A 22,166-nucleotide genomic window follows, 5' to 3' on the forward strand; every position below is an offset into this window, starting at 1 on the left:
GTAAACCCAAAGATATATCTTAATTATAATAAAAATATAATTAGTTCTGACTGCTGTGTTCTTGAACCCAAGCCAAGTGAAGTACATGTTACCTATTTTTTCATGAGATATTGAGATTTGTGGTTACAGGTAAAGCTAAAGACGCCTGCATCATCCGTAATACATTGAAAAAGTCTTTGCTGGTGGCAGAGTTGATTCGCATGGCACTGGCGCAACTCTTGGATTGGTGTATCCGGAGAATGGGGCGGCCGGGGTCCATGACAGACAGATAGATAGATAGATTTTTATTAGGTATCCTCTAGAAAGGAAGAGGCAGCACTCGGTGGACTTTTAAATTAGTGTAAATCTGTATTAATAGTTACTGATATGGGTTTTTCCTTTAGGGTACATATTTACACTAATTTAAAAGCCTGTGGAGTGCCGTCAAGTGCCTTTCAAATCAATGGTGGATATACAGAACAAACAGCGGCAATCATGGACCTCACAAGGATCAAGAAGACCACAAGAAGCCGTCCAACAGTTTCGGTTTACACTGTACAACCTTTGCCACCAGAAATGAGGTCCACGAGTGCTGCTGTTTGCTGCTCTGTATATATATATATATATATATATATATATCTACATATCTACACACATACTCATATATGTTATATATATATATATATATATATCTCTACATATATAGTATATATCTACACACACACACACACACATACATATATATATATATGTGTGTGTATTCCTCCAGCAGCAGCCAGCACTCACATGAAAAAGACAACTTGCTCCAGTGCATAAATCTAAGTGCAGTATTCCTCCAGAAATAAATAGCACTCGGAGACAACAAATATGGGCAAAATATTATTGATCCGTATTGATTTATGGATCAGTAATATTTTGGCTACAGTATATATTTGTTGTCTCCGAGTGCTATTTATTTCTGGGGGAATATATATATATATATATATATATATATAGCTAGTGGTCCGGCACTACATGTAATAGTTAACGGACCCCGGTGCCCTCACAGGTAAGAAGTATACAGCGCGAAGGTGCAGCACTCAGGATTGTAAATAAAATGAAGCACATGTCAGATAATACACCTGACGTGTGCTTCGTTTTATTTACAATCCTGAGTGCCGCACCTTCCCACTGTATATATATTATATATATAGTCTCAATATAGCAATAGGCGGCTTCGTTTTATTTACAATCCTGAGTGCCGCACCTTCCCACTGTATATATGTGTGTATATATATATATATATATATATATATATATATATATAGTCTCAATATATCAATAGGCGGCACTCACAGAGAGACAAAGAAACTGAGTTTCTTTGTCTCTTCTGGTGTTCTAAAGTTGTTAGTCCTGTGAGTGCCGCCTATTGCTATATTGAGACTGTCTAGACCCGTGCAGGGCCTGTTTCGATGGCACCCAGGCACATTCTGGGATTCAGCTGAGTGCCGGTGTGGACAGAAGGTATATATAGATATATATATATATATATATATATATAGATATATATATAGATATAATCCTAGAAATCAGACTAATTAGTAATCGAGGAGACTGTTGGTCCAAGTACGCTATATATGTATAATATATATACATACCCAGAGCCTACAGTGTAAATTTATACCAGCATGGGTAAAACAATAAAACAATACAGGCAGCCTTACTTGTTTAGGCTGCTGTGATAAGAGGCACAGGAGAGCGAGAGCCTCTGCCTCCACTCTGCCAGGGACGTCTTCGTTCTTCCCTGCACTGTGCAGCCTGCGCGCTCAGCCAATGACTGAGCCGCAGGCTGCTGCTTCGCACACTATTGGACAGCTGAGCCGTCGCTCAGCTGCCCTGTACTAGTGTCTGCTATGCGGCGCCTGGTGGCTGGCGGCTGCTAGTTTGCCTGCCAGTGCTGCGGGGAGACGGGAAAACTGCAGATCAGATCGGTAAGATCCGGCTCTGCATTAGGACCCGCATATCGCTGCAGTCTTCTCAGATTGAGGCATGGACAAATTATGTATAAGCCTTGCTCCCTCCCCCTCCTGCAGCATCTCCTCTCCTAGCTTCTCCCAGAGAGAGGAGACAAACAATGTAGGCAAATATACCCACAAAGAATCTAGGTAAGGCAACCATTTTACACACATTGGACAGGATAGGCAACGCTTGGAACTGATGACACATAATGGGAGAGGTAGAAATTCTGGGCAAGGTCCTTGCAAGTCCATCAGAACCATGAATTTTTCATTCTACATAGAGCACTAGTCGAGGCAGCCATGTTTGACACACTACATTGGTTACAGTGTGCGAGTAAGATAAGACATACAAGGCTAAAATGAACAGTGAATGAACAGGATGCCCACAGCATAAATAATTCAGTGTTGCTCATCATGTTGCTGATGAAGGTGTGGGGTGTTCCACACGGAAACGCGTTGAGCCATTTTAACCATTTTAGACAACACTTCTGGATACCATTTGGACTTTGCACTTTACTTCTGGACCAGCTTGAGAAAATCATGGAGAAAATCAAGTAATCCCATGTTATACCAGGTTACCGGCACCAAGTGAAACAAACAAACTGCACAGAAAGCATACCTCTGACTGGGTAATTAATTTCCTGATTGCTGGGTATTATTCCGGATTTTAAACTTTGCATACATTTGAACCATTTCCTTTGTGCCTGCTTGTCCTAAAATGACTGAACACAGCTCTCTGCACTTTAAACTATCCAGATTGTGCTGTCATTTAAATCTTTGATTGAATAATTGAATTCAGAGACTGCCACTAGATGGATTTCCTGAGGCCATCAGAGATTTTCTTATTTACTCATATTATATGTGCAATGTTTTAATAAATTGTGATTTGTTTTAATTGAACCGCAGTATATAATTGTTTTTTCTATCCACTATCCCTAAGCGCCACTTTCCTTTGTAAATTATTTGTACATCCAAGGAGACCCACAGACTCCTCAGGTGGCAGCTTATATTTGTGCCGGGTCAGCCTTTCTTTTTCTATTTTGCTCATCTTGCACTTGAAAGTACCAGGCGATGCGGCCATTTAGGGCGCACTACATAGGTTGCAGTGGGGAGGATGAGCAATTCACAGAACTGTAACACACAGTACAGTGGGGAATTACAGAGGAAAGTAAAAGTTGAGGTGTGGTCGATGATGTTGCAGTAAGGAGAGACAGTAGGTGGCAACATCTGCATAGGGCATTTACAAATACAACAGATTGAAACAGAAAGAAATATAGCTATAAAATGGGGTGTATCAAAGCCCTATCATTACAGGCCTGGTTCTAAGCATTAAGACCAGTGCCATGAATTAGTTCAATAAATGAATAAAGATTAATTTTAGAGTAACTTATTTGATGTATTGTAAACTGTTGTGTGACTGCAATACCAGTATTGCTATATGTAAACAAAAAAGTTACACTTTGTTGGTGTGCACGACGCACGTACAGTATACCATTGGAGCTTCTTCAGATGTACCTGCTGTGGAGCTGTTAAATGTTTTGAAAACCTATCAGCCTCCTAGCTGTAGGGGCTACAGTAGAGGAACAACCTACATTTTACATCACATGCTTTTTAAATTGCATTTGTTAAATAAGTAATTTATTCCCTATTTATTATAAAATATTATGTTCTCCATAGCACATTTTAAGGCATACTGTGTTAATTGCCACTATATATTTTTATCGATAAATGTTCTTAGATTATGTATAGCAGATAACGTTGTAGTGCCTTAATATCCAACATGACTATCTAGTCTGCCAATAAAAACACCATAAAAGGCGACATTTGAAGAGAGAAATTGAAACCATAAAATCTAAATGATATGCCACGAATATGCTGTTCTTAGCGTAGTTAGCAGTTTGTTTTTGACATGAACATGTTTTGGAAAAATAAGATGATCCAGATAATTCCTTGAAATAAAAGGTGGGGTTCTGAAACAAGTTCTAAAATGAATATTTCTGGTTTTAATTTATCTAACATAAGTTTTACAGGAAGACACATGAGAAACATCAAGTTTAAAATAAGATTTTACTCACCGGTAAATCTATTTCTCGTAGTCCGTAGTGGATGCTGGGACTCCGTAAGGACCATGGGGAATAGCGGCTCCGCAGGAGACTGGGCACAACTAAAGAAAGCTTTAGGACTACCTGGTGTGCACTGGCTCCTCCCCCTATGACCCTCCTCCAGACCTCAGTTAGGATACTGTGCCCGGAAGAGCTGACACAATAAGGAAGGATTTTGAATCCCGGGTAAGACTCATACCAGCCACACCAATCACACCGTATAACTCGTGATACTATACCCAGTTAACAGTATGAACAATAACTGAGCCTCTCAACAGATGGCTCAACAATAACCCTTTAGTTAAACAATAACTATATACAAGTATTGCAGACAATCCGCACTTGGGATGGGCGCCAAGCATCCACTACGGACTACGAGAAATAGATTTACCGGTGAGTAAAATCTTATTTTCTCTGACGTCCTAAGTGGATGCTGGGACTCCGTAAAGACCATGGGGATTATACCAAAGCTCCCAAACGGGCGGGAGAGTGCGGATGACTCTGCAGCACCGAATGGGCAAACTCTAGGTCCTCCTCAGCCAGGGTGTCAAACTTGTAGAATTTAGCAAATGTGTTTGACCCCGACCATGTAGCTGCTCGGCAAAGTTGTAGAGCCGAGACCCCTCGGGCAGCCGCCCAAGAAGAGCCCACCTTCCTCGTGGAATGGGCTTTCACTGATTTAGGATGCGGCAGTCCAGCCGCAGAATGTGCAAGCTGAATCGTACTACAGATCCAGCGAGCAATAGTCTGCTTTGAAGCAGGAGCACCCAGCTTGTTGGGTGCATACAGGATAAACAACGAGTCCGTTTTCCTGACACTAGCTGTCCTGGAAACATAAATTTTCAGGGCCTTGACTACGTCCAACAACTTGGAAGCCTCCAAGTCTTTAGTAGCCGCAGGCACCACGATAGGTTGGTTCAAATGAAAGGCTGATACCATCTTAGGGAGAAACTGGGGACGAGTCCTCAATTCTGCCCTATCCATATGGAAAATCAGATAAGGGCTTTTACATGACAAAGCCGCCAATTCTGACACACGCCTGGCCGAAGCCAAGGCCAACAGCATGACCACTTTCCACGTGAGATATTTTAATTCCACGGTCTTAAGTGGCTCAAACCAATGTGACTTTAGGAAATCCAACACCACGTTGAGATCCCAAGGTGCCACTGGAGGCACAAAAGGGGGCTGAATATGCAGCACTCCCTTAACAAAAGTCTGAACTTCAGGTAGTGAAGCCAGTTCTCTCTGGAAGAAAATCGATAGAGCTGAAATCTGGACCTTAATGGAACCCAATTTTAGGCCCATAGTCACCCCTGACTGTAGGAAGTGCAGAAAACGGCCCAGCTGAAATTCTTCCTTTGGGGCCTTCCTGGCCTCACACCACGCAACATATTTTCGCCAAATGCGGTGATAATGGTTTGCGGTCACTTCTTTCCTAGCTTTAATCAACATAGGAATGACTACCTCCGGAATGCCCTTTTCCTTCAGGATCCGGTGTTCAACCGCCATGCCGTCAAACGCAGCCGTGGTAAGTCTTGGAACAGACAGGGCCCCTGCTGCAGCAGGTCCTGTCTGAGCGGCAGAGGCCATGGGTCCTCTGAGATCATTTCTTGAAGTTCCGGGTACCAAGCTCTTCTTGGCCAATCCGGAACAATGAGTATAGTTCTTACTCCTCTTCTCCTTATTATCCTCAGTACCTTGGGTATGAGAGGAAGAGGAGGGAACACATAAACCGACCGGTACACCCACGGTGTCACTAGAGCATCCACAGCTATCGCCTGAGGGTCTCTTGACCTGGCGCAATATCTTTCTAGCTTTTTGTTTAGGCGGGACGCCATCATGTCCACCTGTGGCCTTTCCCAACGGTTTACAATCAGTTGGAAGACTTCTGGATGAAGTCCCCACTCTCCCGGGTGGAGGTCGTGCCTGCTGAGGAAGTCTGCTTCCCAGTTGTCCACTCCCGGAATGAACACTGCTGACAGTGCTAACACGTGATTTTCCGCCCATCGGAGAATCCTTGTGGCTTCTGCCATCGCCGTCCTGCTTCTTGTGCCGCCCTGTCGGTTTACATGGGCGACTGCCCTGATGTTGTCTGACTGGATCAGTACCGGCTGGTTTTGAAGCAGGGGTTTTGCCTGACTTAGGGCATTGTAAATGGCCCTCAGTTCCAGAATATTTATGTGTAGGGAAGTCTCCTGACTTGACCATAGTCCTTGGAAGTTTCTTCCCTGTGTGACTGCCCCCCAGCCTCGAAGGCTGGCATCCGTGGTCACCAGGACCCAGTCCTGTATGCCTAATCTGCTGCCCTCTTGAAGATGAGCACTTTGCAGCCACCACAGCAGAGACACCCTGGTCCTTGGAGACAGGGTTATCAGCCGATGCATCTGAAGATGCGATCCGGACCACTTGTCCAACAGGTCCCACTGAAAAGTCCTTGCATGGAACCTGCCGAATGGAATTGCTTCGTAGGAAGCTACCATTTTTCCCAGGACTCGCGTGCAGTGATGCACCGACACCTGTTTTGGTTTCAGGAGGCCTCTGACTAGAGATGACAGCTCCTTGGCTTTCTCCTCCGGGAGAAACACTTTTTTCTGTTCTGTATCCAGAACCATCCCCAGGAACAGTAGACGTGTCGTAGGGACCAGCTGTGACTTTGGAATATTTAGAATCCAACCGTGCTGTTGTAGCACCTCCCGAGATAGTGCTACCCCGACCAACAACTTCTCCCTGGACCTCGCCTTTATCAGGAGATCGTCCAAGTACAGGATAATTAAAACTCCCTTTTTTCGAAGGAGTATCATCATTTCGGTCATTACCTTGGTAAATACCCTCGGTGCCGTGGACAGACCAAACGGCAACGTCTGGAATTGGTAATGACAATCCTGTACCACAAATCTGAGGTACTCCTGGTGATGATGGTAAATGGGGACATGCAGGTAAGCATCCTTGATGTCCAGTGATACCATGTAATCCCCCTCGTCCAGGCTTGAAATAACCGCCCTGAGCGATTCCATCTTGAACTTGAATTTTTTTTATATATGTGTTCAAGGATTTCAAATTTAAAATGGGTCTCACCGAACCGTCCGGTTTCGGTACCACAAACATTGTGGAATAGTAACCCCGTCCTTGTTGAAGGAGGGGCACCTTGACTATCACCTGCTGGGAATACAGCTTGTGAATTGCCTCTAGCAGTGCCTCCCTGCCTGAGGGAGTTGTTGGCAAGGCAGATTTGAGGAAACGGCGGGGAGAGATGTCTCGATTTCCAGCTTGTACCCCTGAGATACTACTTGAAGGATCCAGGGATCCACCCGTGAGCGAGCCCACTGATTGCTGAAGTTTTTGAGACGGGCCCCCACCGTACCTGGCTCCGCCTGTGGAGCCCCAGCGTCATGCGGTGGACTTGGAGGAAGCGGGGGAGGACTTTTGCTCCTGGGAACTGGCTGTATGCTGCAGCTTTTTCCCTCTACCTCTGCCTCTGGGCAGAAAGGACGCGCCTTTAACCCGCTTGCCTTTATGGGGCCGAAAGGACTGTACCTGATAATATGGTGCTTTCTTTGGCTGTGAGGGAACATGGGGTAAAAATGCTGACTTCCCAGCTGTTGCTGTGGAAACGAGGTCCGAGAGACCATCCCCGAACAACTCCTCACCCTTATAAGGCAAAACTTCCATCTGCATCACCCGTCCACTGCCGAGTCCATAATCCTCTCCTGGCAGAAATGGACATTGCACTTATTTTAGATGCCAGCCGGCAAATATCCCTCTGTGCATCTCTCATGTATAAGACTGCGTCTTTTATATGCTCTTATCAATATTTTCCGACAGGGAATCTGACCACGCAGCTGCAGCACTGCACATCCATGCTGAAGCAATAGCTGGTCTCAGTATAATACCTGAGTGTGTATATACAGACTTCAGGATAGCCTCCTGCTTCCTATCAGCAGGCTCCTTTAGGGCGGCCGTGCCCGGAGACGGTAGTGCCACCTTTTTTGACAGACGTGTGAGCGCTTTATCCACCCTAGGGGATGTTTCCCAACGTGACCTATCCTCTGGCGGGAAAGGGTACGCCATTAGTAACCTTTTAGAAATTACCAGTTTCTTATCGGGGGAAGCCCACGCTTCTTCACACACCTCATTTAATTCCTCAGATGGGGGAAAAACCACTGGTAGTTTTTTCTCCCCAAACATAATACCCTTTTTTGTGGTTTCTGGGGTAATATCAGAAATGTGCAACACATTATTCATTGCCTCAATCATGTAACGTGTGGCCCTATTGGAATGTACATTTGCCTCATCGTCGTCGACACTGGATTCAGTATCCGTGTCGACATCTGTGTCTGCCATCTGAGGTAGCGGGCGTTTTAGAGCCCCTGATGGCTTTTGAGACAGCTGGGCAGGCACAAGCTGAGAAGCCGGCTGTCCCACATCTGATATGTCGTCAAACCTTTTATGTAAGGAGTTGACACTTTCACGTAATTCCTTCCACAAGTCCATCCACTCAGGTGTCAGCCCCGCAGGGGGTGACATCACATTTATCGGCACTTGCTCCGCCTCCACATAAGCCTCCTCATCAAACATGTCGACACAGCCGTACCGACACACCGCACACACAGAGAGAGAGTATGCCAGCACACACCAACAGCGCTATATAACACAGGGATTAACACTATAACTGAGTGATTTTTCCCAATAGCTGCTTGTATACACAATATTGCGCCTAAATTTAGTGCCCCCCCTCTCTTTTTTACCCTATGTAGTCTGCAAACTGCAGGGGAGAGCCTGGGAGCGATCCTTCCAGCGGAGCTGTGAGGGAAAATGGCGCCAGTGTGCTGAGGGAGATAGCCCCGCCCCTTTTTCGGCGGACTTCTCCCGCTTTTTTCTATGTATATCTGGCAGGGGTATTTTACACATATATAGTCTCTATGACTATATTATGTGTTTTTTTGCCAGCCAAGGTACTTAATATTGCAGCCCAGGGCGCCCCCCCCCCCCCAGCGCCCTGCACCTATCAGTGACCGGAGTGTGAGGTGTGCATGGGAAGCAATGGCGCACAGCTGCAGTGCTGTGCGCTACCTTGTTTGAAGACCGAAGTCTTCTGCCGCCGATTTCCAGGACTCTTCTTGCTTCTGGCTCTGTAAGGGGGACGGCGGCGCGGCTCCGGGAACGGACGATCGAGGTCGGGCCTTGTGTTCGATCCCTCTGGAGCTAATGGTGTCCAGTAGCCTTAGAAGCCCAAGCTAGCTGCAAGCAGGTAGGTTCGCTTCTCTCCCCTTAGTCCCTCGTAGCAGTGAGTCTGTTGCCAGCAGATCTCACTGAAAATAAAAAACCTAAAATAAACTTTCTTTTTCTAGGAGCTCAGGAGAGCCCCTAGTGTGCATCCAGCTCAGCCGGGCACAAAATTCTAACTGAGGTCTGGAGGAGGGTCATAGAGGGAGGAGCCAGTGCACACCAGGTAGTCCTAAAGCTTTCTTTAGTTGTGCCCAGTCTCCTGCGGAGCCGCTATTCCCCATGGTCCTTTCGGAGTCCCAGCATCCACTTAGGACGTCAGAGAAAATGGAATTTCACTGCCACTGGCAGTACATATTGCAGGAGTAGTCAATATAACCACAAAGAGATGGAATCACTTATCAAGTGGAATTTATAATTAGCCAGTTGTATGCAAAGAACATAGCTTACCAATACTTGTGACACAAAATATGGTAACATGTTCTTTCTAGAGATGTCTTATGCAGTGATAGTAACATGTTAATCCACTTTTAAACTGGAGTTTAATCAGAATTTCTTTCAGCGATGATTGCTATATTACCTCACCTACCACAGAGTATTACAGTGACCATCTTAAAATAGAGAGAGAACTGCAGTGCCCTCCATACAATACAGAGAGCATTGCAGCAACCACAATATAATACAATGAGCATTGCAGTAACTACAGTACTATAGGGAGAGCATTGCAGTGACCACCATATAATACAGAGAGCATCACGGTGACCACCATATAATACAGACATTAGTGACTGCCACATAATACAAAGTATCGCAGTTCCTGCCATATTGTGTATACAACGTTACAGTGACCCCTGTATCATGCAGTCAGCAGATGACTGCAAGACAGTGCATCCGGAAAGTATTCACAGCGCTTCACTTTTTCCACATTTTGTTATGTTACAGCCTTATTCCAAAATGGAATAAATTCATTATCTCCCCACAAAATACTACACACAATAACCCATAATGACAACATGAAAAAAGTTTTTTTTAGATTTTTGCTATTTTTATTAAAAATAAAAAACTAAGAAATCACATGTACATAAGTATTCACAGCCTTTGCCATGAAGATCAGCATTGAACTCAGGTGCATCCTCTTTCCACTGATCATCCTTGAAATGTTCCTACAGCTTAATTGGAGTCCACCTGTGGTAAATTCAGTTGATTGGACATGATTTGGAAACCTTTCTATATAAGGTCCCACTATTGACAGTGCATGTCTGCGTACAAACCAAGCATGAAGTCAAAGGAATTGTCTGTAGACCTCAGAGACAGGATAGTCTCGAGGCACAAATCTGGGGAAGGGAGCATCCAGAAAGTATTCACAGCGCTTCACTTTTTCTACATTTTGTTATGTTACAGCCTTATTCCAAAATGGAATAAAACATTTTTTCCTCACAAAATTCTACACACAATGGGGGTAATTCAGAGTTGATCGCAGCAGCAATTTTTTTTGCAGTTGGGCAAAACCATGTGCACTGCAGGTGTGGCAGATATAACATGTGCAGAGAGAGTTAGATTTGGGTGGGTTATTTTGTTTCTGTGCAGGGTAAATACTGGCTGCTTTATTTTTACACTGCAATTTAGATTTCATAAAATCTGAATTTGAACACACCCCACCCAAATCTAACTCTCTCTGCACATGTTATATCTGCCCCCCCCCCTGCAGAGCACATGGTTTTGCCCAACTGCTAATAAATTTGCTGCTGCGATCAACTCTGAATTAGGCCCCTTACCGCATAATGACAATGTGAAAAGATTTGCAAATTTATTAAAAATATAAAAACTAAGAAATAACATGTACATAAGTATTCACAGCCTTTGCTCAATACTATGTTGATGCACCTTTGGCAGCAATTACAGCCTCAAGTATTTTTGAATATGATGCCACAAGCTTGGCACACATATCTTTGGTCAGTTTCGCTCATTTCTCTTTGCAGCACCTCTCAAGCTCCGTCATGTTGGATGGGAAGCGTCGATGCACTGCCATTTTCAGATCTCTCCAGAGATGTTCAATTGGATTCAAGTCTGGGTTCTGGTTGGGCCACTCAAAAACATACAGAGTTGTCCTGAAGCCACTCCTTTGATATCTTGGCTGTGTGCTTAGGGTCGTTGTCCTGCTGAAAGATGAACCGTCACTCCAGTCTGAAGTCAAGAGCGCTCTGAAGCAGGTTTTCATCTCGGATGTCTCTGTACATTGCTGCATTCATCTTTCCCTCTATCCTGACTAGTCTCCTAGTTCCTGCCGCTAAAAAAGATCCCCACAGCATGATGCTGCCACAATCATGTTTCACTGTAGGGATGGTAATGGCCTGGTGATGAGCGAGGGCCTGGTTTCCTTCAAACATGATGCCTGGCATTCATGCCAAAGAGTTCAATCTTTTTCTCATCAGACCAGAGAATTTTGTTTCTCATGGTCTGAGAGTCCTTAAGGTGAATTTTGGCAAACTCCAGGCAGGCTGCCATGTGCTTTTTACTAAGGAGTGGCTTCCATCTGGCCACTCTACCATACAGGCCTGATTGGTGGATTGCTGCAGAGATGGTTGTCCTTCTGGAAGGTTCTCCTCTCTCCACAGAGGAACGCTGTAGCTCTGACAGAGTGACCATCTGGTTCTTTGTCACTTCCCTGACTAGGGCCCTTCTCCCCCGATTGCTCAGTTTAGATGGCCAGCCAGCTCTAGGAAGAGTCCTGGTGGTTCCGAACTTCTTCCATTTACGAATGATAGAGACCATTGTGCTCACTGGGACCTTCAAAGCAGCAGATATTTTTCTGTACCCTTCCCCAAATTTGTGCCTCAAGACAATCCTGTCTCTGAGGTCTACAGACAATTCGTTTGACTTCATGCTTGGTTTGTGCTCACACATGCATTGTCAATTGTGGGACCTTATATAGAAGGTGTGTGCCTTTCCAAATCATGTCCAATCAACTGAATTTCCCACAGGTGGACTCCAATTAAGCTGTAGGAACATTTCAAGGATGATCAATGGAGACAGGATGCACCCGAGTTAAATGCTGAGCTTCATGGCAAAGGCTGTGAATACTTATGTACATATGATTTCTTAGTTTTTTATTTTTAATAAATTTGCAAAAATCTCAAAAAAACCTTTTTTCACATGGTCATTATGGGGTATTGTGTGTAGAATGTTGTGGGGAAAAAATTAATTTATTCCATTTTGGAATAAGGCTGTAACAACAAAATGTGGAAAAAGTGAAGCGCTGTGAATACTTTCCGGATGCACTGTCTTGCAGTCATCTGCTGACTGCATGATACAGGGGTCACTGTAATGTTGTATACACAATATGGCAGGCACTGCGATACTTTGTATTATGTGGCAGTCACTAATGCTGTCTGTATTATATGGTGGTCACCGTGATGCTCTCTGTATTATATGGTGGTCACTGCAATGCTCACCCTATAGTACTGTAGTTACTGCATTGCTCATTGTATTATATTTTGGTTGCCGTTGCTGCAATGCGCTGTGAATACTTTCCGGGTGTACTGTATAATACAAAGAACATTGCAGTGACCACCATATAATACAGAGAACATCGCAGTGACTACCATATAATACAGAGAGCATCAATGATTACCATATGATACAGAGCATCGCAATGCTTGTCAAATAATACAGAGAGCATTACAGTGACTACCATATATTGCAGAGAGCATTGCAGTGCATTTCATATAATGCAGTACGGATGGTATAATGGTTAGCATTACTGCCTTACAGCACTTAGGTCATGGGTTCGATTCTCACATGGCTCTAAATTTGTGGAGTTTCTATATTCTCCCTGTACTTGTGCCAGTTTCCTCCGGGTACTGGTAGGTTACTTGGATCCCAACAAACTTAACCCTAGCGTGAATTTGTGTGCGTGTACATGTGGTAGGGAATAAAGATTGTAAGCTCCACTGGGGCAGGGACTGATGTGAATGACCAAAATATTCTCTCTGTAACGCGTTGCGGAATATGTGTGCGCTATATAAATAACTGGTAATAAATAAATAATAATACTACAGAGAACTCCAGCAAGCACCATAAAATACATATAGCCACGGGATCAGTATTAAGGGGGTAATTCCAAGTTGATCGCAGCAGGAAATTTTTTAGCAATTGGGCAAAACCATGTGCACTGCAGGGGGGGCAGATATAACATTTGCAGAGAGAGTTAGATTTGGGTGTGGTGTGTTCAATCTGCAATCTAAATTGCAGTGTAAAAATAAAGCAGCCAGTATTGACCCTGCACAGAAATAAAATAACCCACCCAAATCTAACTCTCTCTGCAAATGTTATATCTGCCTCCCCTGCAGTGCACATGAGCCCTCATTCCGAGTTGTTCGCTCGCAAGCTGCTTTTAGCAGCTTTGCACACGCTAAGCCGCCGCCTACTGGGAGTGAATCTTAGCATAGTAGATTTGCAAACAAAAGATTAGCAGATTTGCGCATAGACAGTTCTTAGCAGTTTCTGAGTAGCTCGAGACTTACTCTGCCACTGCGATCAGTTCAGTCAGTTTTGTTCCTGGTTTGACGTCACAAACACACCCAGCGTTCACCCAGACACTCCCCCGTTTCTTCAGACACTCCCGCGTTTTTCCCAGAAAAGGCAGCGTTTTTTCGCACACGCCCATAAAACGGCCAGTTTCCGCCCAGAAACACCCACTTCCTGTCAATCACACTACGATCACCAGAACGAAGAAAAAATCTCGTAATGCCGTGAGTAAAATACCTAACTTAATAGCAAATTTACTTGGCGCAGTCGCACTGCGGACATTGCGCATGCGCATTAGCGACTAAGCGCTCCGTTGCAAAAAAAATAACGAGCGAACAACTCGGAATGACCACCATGGTTTTGCCCAATTGCTAACTTTCTTGCTGCTGCGATCAACTCAGAATTACCCCCTAAATCCCGCTGGACGGGATCCCGGCGGTCGAAATACCGACGCCGGAATCCCGACCACACAATCCCGACAGGGGTGGCGAGCGGAACGCAGCCTTTTGCGGGCTTGCTTCGCTCACCATGCTGCGGGCACGGTGCTTCGCTACGCTCGGCACACTATTATATTCTCCCTCTATGGGTGTCGTGGACACCCACGGAGGGAGAATATATCGGGATTGTGCCGGTCGGGATTCCGGCGTCGGTATTTCGACCCCCGGGATTCCGTCCGGCGGGTTCCTGACCGCCTCCCATAGCCACATAGCATGGCCCCTATAATGTTATAAGTCAGACAGCAAGCTGCTGATAGATAGATAGATAGATAGATAGATAGATAGATAGATAGATAGATAGATAGATAAACAAACACACACAGATGTGTCCTTATAAAACGTTGTCCTGTTTGCATACGCATTGCAACATGCAACATTTATCTATCATGCAATACCATGAGGGAGGCATTTGATTGGCTCCAATTTTATTTTGCGGACAACGACCCCAAACATACAGCCAATGTCACTAAGAACTATCTTCAGCGTAAAGAAGAACAAGTAGTCCTGAAAGTGATGATATAGCCCCCATAGGGGATCTGGTCAGGATCCTGGCGGTCGGGACACGGCTGTCAGAATACTGATGCTGGAATCCCAACACTACTCAGAATGCTGACACTGGCATCCCGAATAGGGTCACTAGGGTAAGTCTTTGGTTTCGGGGGGGTTAGGTTTAGGCTGTGGGGAGGGGGGGTTTATATTTAGCCACCCCAGGGAGGGTTAGGCTGCAGGGGTGGTTGGGGGGGGAGGGTTAGGTTTAGGCTGCGGGGTTGGGAGGATTACGTTTAGACTGCTAGAAGGGAGGGTTAGGGTGCCAGTGGAAACCCCCTGTTGTGATTCTGATCATTACAATTCCGTGGTCGGTATTCTGACCGCCGGCATCCCAACTGCAGTTCAATCCCAAGCCCCCCACAGACCCCTGATCTCAACATTATCGAGTCTGTCTGGGATTACATGAAGAGAAAAAAGCATTTGAACAAGCCCACAGCCACAGAAGATCTGTGGTTGGTTCTCCAAGATGTTTGAAACAAACTCCGCGCGGGGGTTCCTTCAAAAACTGTGTGCAAGTGTACCTAGAAGAACTGATTCTGTTTTGAAGGCAAAGGGTGATTTGATTTAGATATTGAAATATTGATTTGATTTAGATTTGTCTCCTGTTCATTCACTTTGTATTTTGCTAATTGACAAAAATAAACTATTAACCCTTCTATTTTTTAAAGCAGGCTTTCCACATCTGCCTTAAACTATATACTGCATATAGCTGTATTTAGTTGTGGTTCTGGGGCCTGTGCATTAATAATCCATTTTGAGGAGGGTATTTTCATTAATGAGTGTAACTGACAGGGACAGTGCCAGCGATAACCGCTGTTCCTGTGAGTTAATTCCCCAGCATTTTGGAGGAGTTTTTCACATTTGTGTAAGATGCCTCCGGAGATTCTGACACTGCATGCACAAAGTGTCAGCCTCCAGAGCTCCAGAGCCGGCCAAAGGCTGCAGGAGAGTTATCGGGAGATCTCCCTTCTGCTAGTATGCATACATAGACTTAAAGTAGTTTACATCGTCTGAAGAAAGTGTAAACTAACGTGGCCAAACTCTGAAAGGCTTAGCGTTTCTGAGTTTGGTACATAGGGGTCATATCATATTCCCTATTGATAATAATGGGGACTGTGATCTGCAGTGCTAATTAGCATATGCAGGTGATTTCTGTGAAATCTTCTGCGTTAGACTATTAGTACATTGCAACAATTCATAAAATTATGCAGAATCTGAATTTATGGTAAGACTTACCCTTGTTAACTTTTTTCTTTGAGGTCCATAGGATCCACAGGGAAGGCAGTGAGGTAGAGGTGGTTGGAGAGGACTGGGCAACAAACAGTTAAAGCTTATGAAGTCCCAGGATGCTCCGGTCCTTCCTCCCCTATTCCCCGCACCCAGCCAAGGTCTGGGGATTACAAGGGCGGAACCACAATTTCTTCATTCAGATGAAAACTGGATACCACCTTGGGAAGGTAGATGGCACGGGTATGTAGAATGGCCCTGTCCGGATGAAAGATCAGAAAGGGGGAGCGAGAAGTACCCTTAAATTTGACACCTTCCGGGTACAGGCAATGGGCAGAAGTAAAAGTGTTTTCGCCGTCAGCCACTTGAGGTCCACTGAGTCAAGAGGTTCAAACAGGGACACCTGTAGAGCCTGGAGAATTAAGGACAAATCCCACGGAGCCACTGGAGGAATGAAGGGAGGTAGAATGTGAAGGACTCCCTGAAGGAAAGTTTGAACATCAGGCAGGGGAGCAATTCTTTGCTGGAAACAGACTGACGGAGCAGATACGTGCACTTTAAGGAATGCCAGGCGGAGGTTAAGATCTAATCTAGTTTGGACAAAGACAAGCACCATGGATACTCTAAAAAAGGGTCATAGTGTCTTGTAGAACACCACTGGAAATAAGTGTGCCAAACCCAGTAAGAGATGCAGGCTGAGGCAGGCAGAATCACAGAGTGGCAAAGCCCCTTGGATCTTAGGAGGGATGTCTCAAGAACCACGCCATCAAAGACAGATGAGCTAGGTCCAGGTGCAGACAGGGACCCTGAGATAACAGGTCTGGCCGGAGAGGAAGAGAGAAGGGAGTCTCTACACACAGACTCTGTAGATCAGTGAACCAATGGCTCCTGGGCCAAGCTGGTGCTATCAACAGCATGGTGACTGCTTCCTGCTTGAACTTGCGAAGAACTCTGGGAAGGAGGGATACCATAGGGAAGAGGTACGCTAGATGGAAGGTCCACTTCACTGCCAGAGCGTCCACAAAGGCAACTTCAGGGTCTCTGGTTGTGGACCCGTATATGGGAACTTTGTGGTTGTGTTGTGAGGCCATGAGGTCCACGTCCGGTAGGCCCCATTTGTCCACCAAGAACTGAAAGACTTCTGGGTGTAGAGCCCTCCCTCCGGTGTGTATGTAGTGATGGCTGAGGAAGTCCACCTCCCAATTGAGGATCCTCAGAAGTAACACAGTGGAGATGGCCGGAAGATGATGTTCGGCCCATCTAAGAATGTGTGCCAATTCCTACATGGCCAACAAACTGTGAGTGCCCCCCTAATGATTGAGGTAGGCTACCACAGTGGCTTTGTCAGACTGGACTTGGACATTCTTGCCCTTAAGAATGTCCCATGCCATAGTGAGCATTCTGTATAAAGCTTGAAGATCCAGGACATTGATTGGAAGGAAACTCTTGGTGGAAGTCCAATGGCCCTGAAAGAAGTGTTGACCTGTCACTGAGTCCCACCCATAAAGGCAGGCATACGTGGTGAGGAACACCAAATCTGGAATCCAGAAAGGGCAACCCTCGTCCAAACGAGACATCTGTAGGAGAGGGACAGGCGAACCTCCTGAGAGAGGACCATCGTCTGGGACCTGATCAGACAATATTGACCATTCCACCTGGAGAGGATCAGGTGTTAAAGGGGCCTGCAGTGGAATTGGACGTACAGTATTCCACCATGTCGAAGGTGGAGACCATGGACCCCAAGACCTGCACTGTTGACTGGATGGACACTCAGCGACTGTGAAGTAACTTGTATACTCGCGTTTGCAGTGCAGTAATTTTGTCTGCTGGCAGGAAAATCCTCTGTACCTGAGAATTTCAGGAGAGCTCCCAGATGCAACATCCTTTGAGAAGGAGCCAGGGAGGACTTCTTTCAGTTGATGAGCCAGCTGTGAGTTTGCAGGAAGGCAATAATAATTTGAAGATGACCATTGCCATGGCGGCCACATGGCAAGTATTCTGACCCTCTGATGACAGAGCTGGGCTGCCATAACTTCTATGATTTTGGTAAAGACCCGAGGAGCTGTAGAAAGACCAAAAGGCAGTGCCTGAAATTGGTAATGTTGCTGAAGGACAGCAAATCAGAGAAACCATTGATGAGGGGACATAATAGACACATGCAGGTAGGAATCCTGAATGTCCAGACACACCATAAAGTCCCCGGGCTCCAATGCCAGGACAATTGGAACCTGGGCACTTGAATAAACTTGTTCAGTGACTTGAGATTGGAAAAACTGCTGCAATGTAAGAATGCTTTAAAAAATTGAAGGGTTAATAGTTTATTGTTAACAATTAACAAAATACAAAGTGAACGCCCCCGGCAACATTTCTCACATCTTATATATGCTTTAAATCCATTCCTCTGATCATGTGCTCTGCCTTTTCCCATCACATTCTGGTGTGATATCACTCCCATGTCTGCTATTGTGAGAGCTGCAATTTGGTAAAGTCTACAGGTTGTCTCTGTCATCTTTAAAGTTTAATACATGCTTTGTGACCTAAACCTGATTACATGCCTAAAAAGGAGACATCACTGGTCTTGTTAGTATTTTCTATATGGCTTAAGGTATATAGGGGAGTGTATTTTTGCTTTGCAAGTGTGCGATCGCATGTGCAGCCGAGCACTACAAAAAAGTTTGGTGCAGTTTCTGAGTTGCCCAGAACTTACTCAGCCCTTGTGATCACTTCAGCCTGTTCAAGGCCGGAATTGACGTCAGACCACCGCCCTGCAAACGCTTGGACACGCCTGCATTTCTCCAAACGCTCCCAGAAAACGGTCAGTTGACACCCACAAATGCCTTCTTCCTGTCAATCTCCTTGTGAACGGCCGTGCGAAAGGATTATTCGTACAATCCATCGCCCAGCAATGATCTGCTTTGTACCCGTATGACGCGCCTGCGCATTGCGGTGCATACGCTTGCGCAGTTCTGACCTGATCGCAGTGATGCAAAAAAATCTAGCGCGTGATCAGGTCTGAATGACCCCCATAGTGGTAAGAGTTCATGTATATAAGACATTTTATTAAAAAAAAGTAATGTATCTACCTTGGATGTCATCATTGAATGTACAGTACTGATTGCGGTATCTGTTCAGCAGACGGAATGCATTGGCATTGGCAAAATCTTCAAACTGGATAAGGCAGGTCATGCCGTACCTGAAAGAGAGAAAAGCACATTTACTGTAGGAACACTTTCATATGAAATGGCTGGTGGACAAAACACATTATTTCATTGTGAATTCAAAGGCTTATAATTTTTTATCTGTGATCCTGAATAAACCCTGCCAGGCAAATAGAAAAATCAATACTGCCTCAGTGTCACTATAATGCGGCCAAGACGGGAAGTCTACCGGTAGACCCCCTGCCTCCAGGAACCTACACAGGAGAACAGTATCAACAGCTGTACTAGCTGCCTATTCCAGCAGCAGGAAGAACAGCTATACCTAAGAGGTACTTTTACACTGCAGCGTGCTTTTACTGACATATTCACACACCATTATTATTTGCAGCAACAGATACTGAATAAATATGACCTAGGAATAGACTTACCCTTGGTTTATTCTGAGCTCAAACACTTATTCCAATAGCTGTCCCTAATATGACAACCAATCTTCATTAAACTTCCGCTTACTGTTTTAGGGGATCCAGTCGGTCGACAGTAAGTAGGTCGACACTGTCTAGGTTGACCACTATTGGTCGACAGTAAGTAGGTTGACATGGTTTCTAGGTCGACAGGGACTCTAGGTCGACATGTTCTAGGTCAAAATAGTAGGATAGTGCTGCGCTCAGTCCTAACTAGTGAGAAATTACAGTGTCAAATCAGTTGATGGACCCCTTCATACATGAGAAAAGGTTGACATGAGTTTTTTTACTGTTTTTTGGTGTCGTTTTCTCCGTACAGTGACCGGGAACCCAATTAGTGCTCCGTGTTCGCTCGCTTCAAGTTACCGTTCCCAATTGCAGTCCACGTGGATCGTAAAGTATGAAAAATTCAAAAAATGGAAAATAAAAGTTAAAAACTCATGTCCTTTGTCATATCGACCTAGAACATGGTATTTGCTGCGGTTCACTGCGCACTGAGACCTATTGTACGGACGAGCTGCTACACTTTCAGGTGACCCACCAGAAAAAGTATTTCGAAATAGTAGGATAGTGCTGCGCTCAGTTCTAACTAGTAAGAAATTACTGTGTCAAATCAGTTGATGGACCCCTTCATACATGTATACAATAGATGAATGTTTCTTATGGTCATGAATGAATAAACATTCAATATGTAGAATGCTGTTATCCAACTAACAATTGGGACAACTAACAAGCTGTAAGTAAATGGGTAATAACGTAATATTTATTAAATGAATTACTGAAATGGTACCAGACGGTGGTACCATTTCAGTAATTAATTTAATAAATATTACGTTATTACCCATTTACTTACAGCTTGTTAGTTGTCCCAATTATTAGGTGGGTACACACACAGTGACGCGCCAATATATCGGTAGATATATTGGCCATCGGCTGTGCAGCGGAGCCGACGCGATACGTCTGTGAACGATGGAGTTCACAGACATATCGGCCGTACACACTGGCCGACGGACCCATGATATATCGGCCATTCAAGAGAACGGCCAATGTATCGGCCAGTGTGTACCCACCTTAAGACTGAACAGACTGAGCAGGGTCCATGTGTCTTTCTCTCTACTTGTGCATACCAGGCCCACATTGGTGTATCTATAATAGGTGTGCAGTGTATACGGTGCACATGAACCTCTGGGGCCCAGGGAGGCGCACACAACACACCCTGCACCCATTCCGTAGTCCCACGTTGGCAGCAGCAGCAGCGCTACAGAAACCACCAGAAAAAGTGTGCACCGGCCATTTATCCGGCATTTTGAGCATGCACAGTAGGAAAATCACTGGGAAAATGGCCACTGCACCATTTTTCCAGATCGGCGCATGCGCACTAGACTCTGGGACAGTTTATTGCTCTGCTGGCTAGAGAGGAGGGGGCCCGGACGGAGACTGCGCATGGGCCTCCTCCTCTCTTGATGTGCCCCTGTGGGCCCACAAGTGGTAAAGAGATGCTATGCTGCTGCTAATAGCTTGGCTGGCACCCAGACAGGCTTTGAATCCAATTTTCAAGAATATCATACACTCTGGATATTTACAGCTAAACGAAAAGAGGATTCTACAAATGTAATTCAGAGTGGATAAATTCCATTTTAGATTAATATTTATACAAACCTTGATATCGTAATACAGTGTGTGAAACAATCAGCATTTTCACCTGTATCACTCTACAAGATATAATCAATTTAAATCTGTGTTTGCTCTAGAAAATCTCAATGCACTGTGGTTGACATTCCCTACTGTATGTAATGTACATTGGGCCTGATTCAGATGTGGAGTCGCTATGATTGCTGCACATGGAAGCAGCAGCGATAGCACTTATATGTTAATGCAGCAAGAGGTGTCATGCTTACATTAGTGATCCAAGCTGCGTACTAAGATCAACTCATCTGCGAAACCATTGGCAGGCTGCGTGACCCATGGGGTCATACAAGACAGTTAGCGCGGGTCCTACCAACTGGCCAGGAGATCTCAATCCTCTGGCCTAGTCCCTGCCCACAATGGAGGTCATCGCCGCCCCCTCTCTGCCCCCAAACCGACTTTGCAGACCTGTATTGCACGTGCGCAGTATAGGTTGGGTGCATGCACACAGTACCAAATATCAGTACTTTGTGGTATGCGCAACAACTGCGTCCGCATCTTAATAAGGCCTATTGTGTATAATGTTCCATATGCATATGTGGCTACATTACAGACTTTCTACAATCTCATGTCAATAAATGTTAATATCTTTTTGTGTAAATAATCTCTGGAGAATTCACAATATACGTACAGACTGTTTTATACTCTATAAATGCCTTTTCTCACAATTAAAAAATAGTAATCTCTTCTACAGGCAAAGATGTTACTAATGCTTTGATTAATTTGCAATTTGTGGTTTGGATTTTAAGTCCACCCATTG

At 44.9% G+C, this 22,166-nt stretch overlaps 1 protein-coding gene across 2 annotated transcripts in view; it reads right to left on the bottom strand.

Annotated features, from left to right (window-relative positions):
• Window positions 1–22,166, bottom strand: part of ME1 (malic enzyme 1) — a 672,171-nt gene that overhangs the window by 188,601 nt on the left and 461,404 nt on the right. For both annotated transcript variants that reach the window (XM_063916902.1, XM_063916903.1), the window contains exon 7: window positions 19,185–19,294. In XM_063916902.1, the coding sequence (XP_063772972.1) occupies window positions 19,185–19,294 (110 nt within the window). The remainder of the gene's footprint in view (window positions 1–19,184; window positions 19,295–22,166) is intronic.

The sequence above is a fragment of the Pseudophryne corroboree genome, chromosome 4 (genome assembly GCF_028390025.1).
Source record: "Pseudophryne corroboree isolate aPseCor3 chromosome 4, aPseCor3.hap2, whole genome shotgun sequence".
NCBI classification, from domain to species: domain Eukaryota; kingdom Metazoa; phylum Chordata; class Amphibia; order Anura; family Myobatrachidae; genus Pseudophryne; species Pseudophryne corroboree.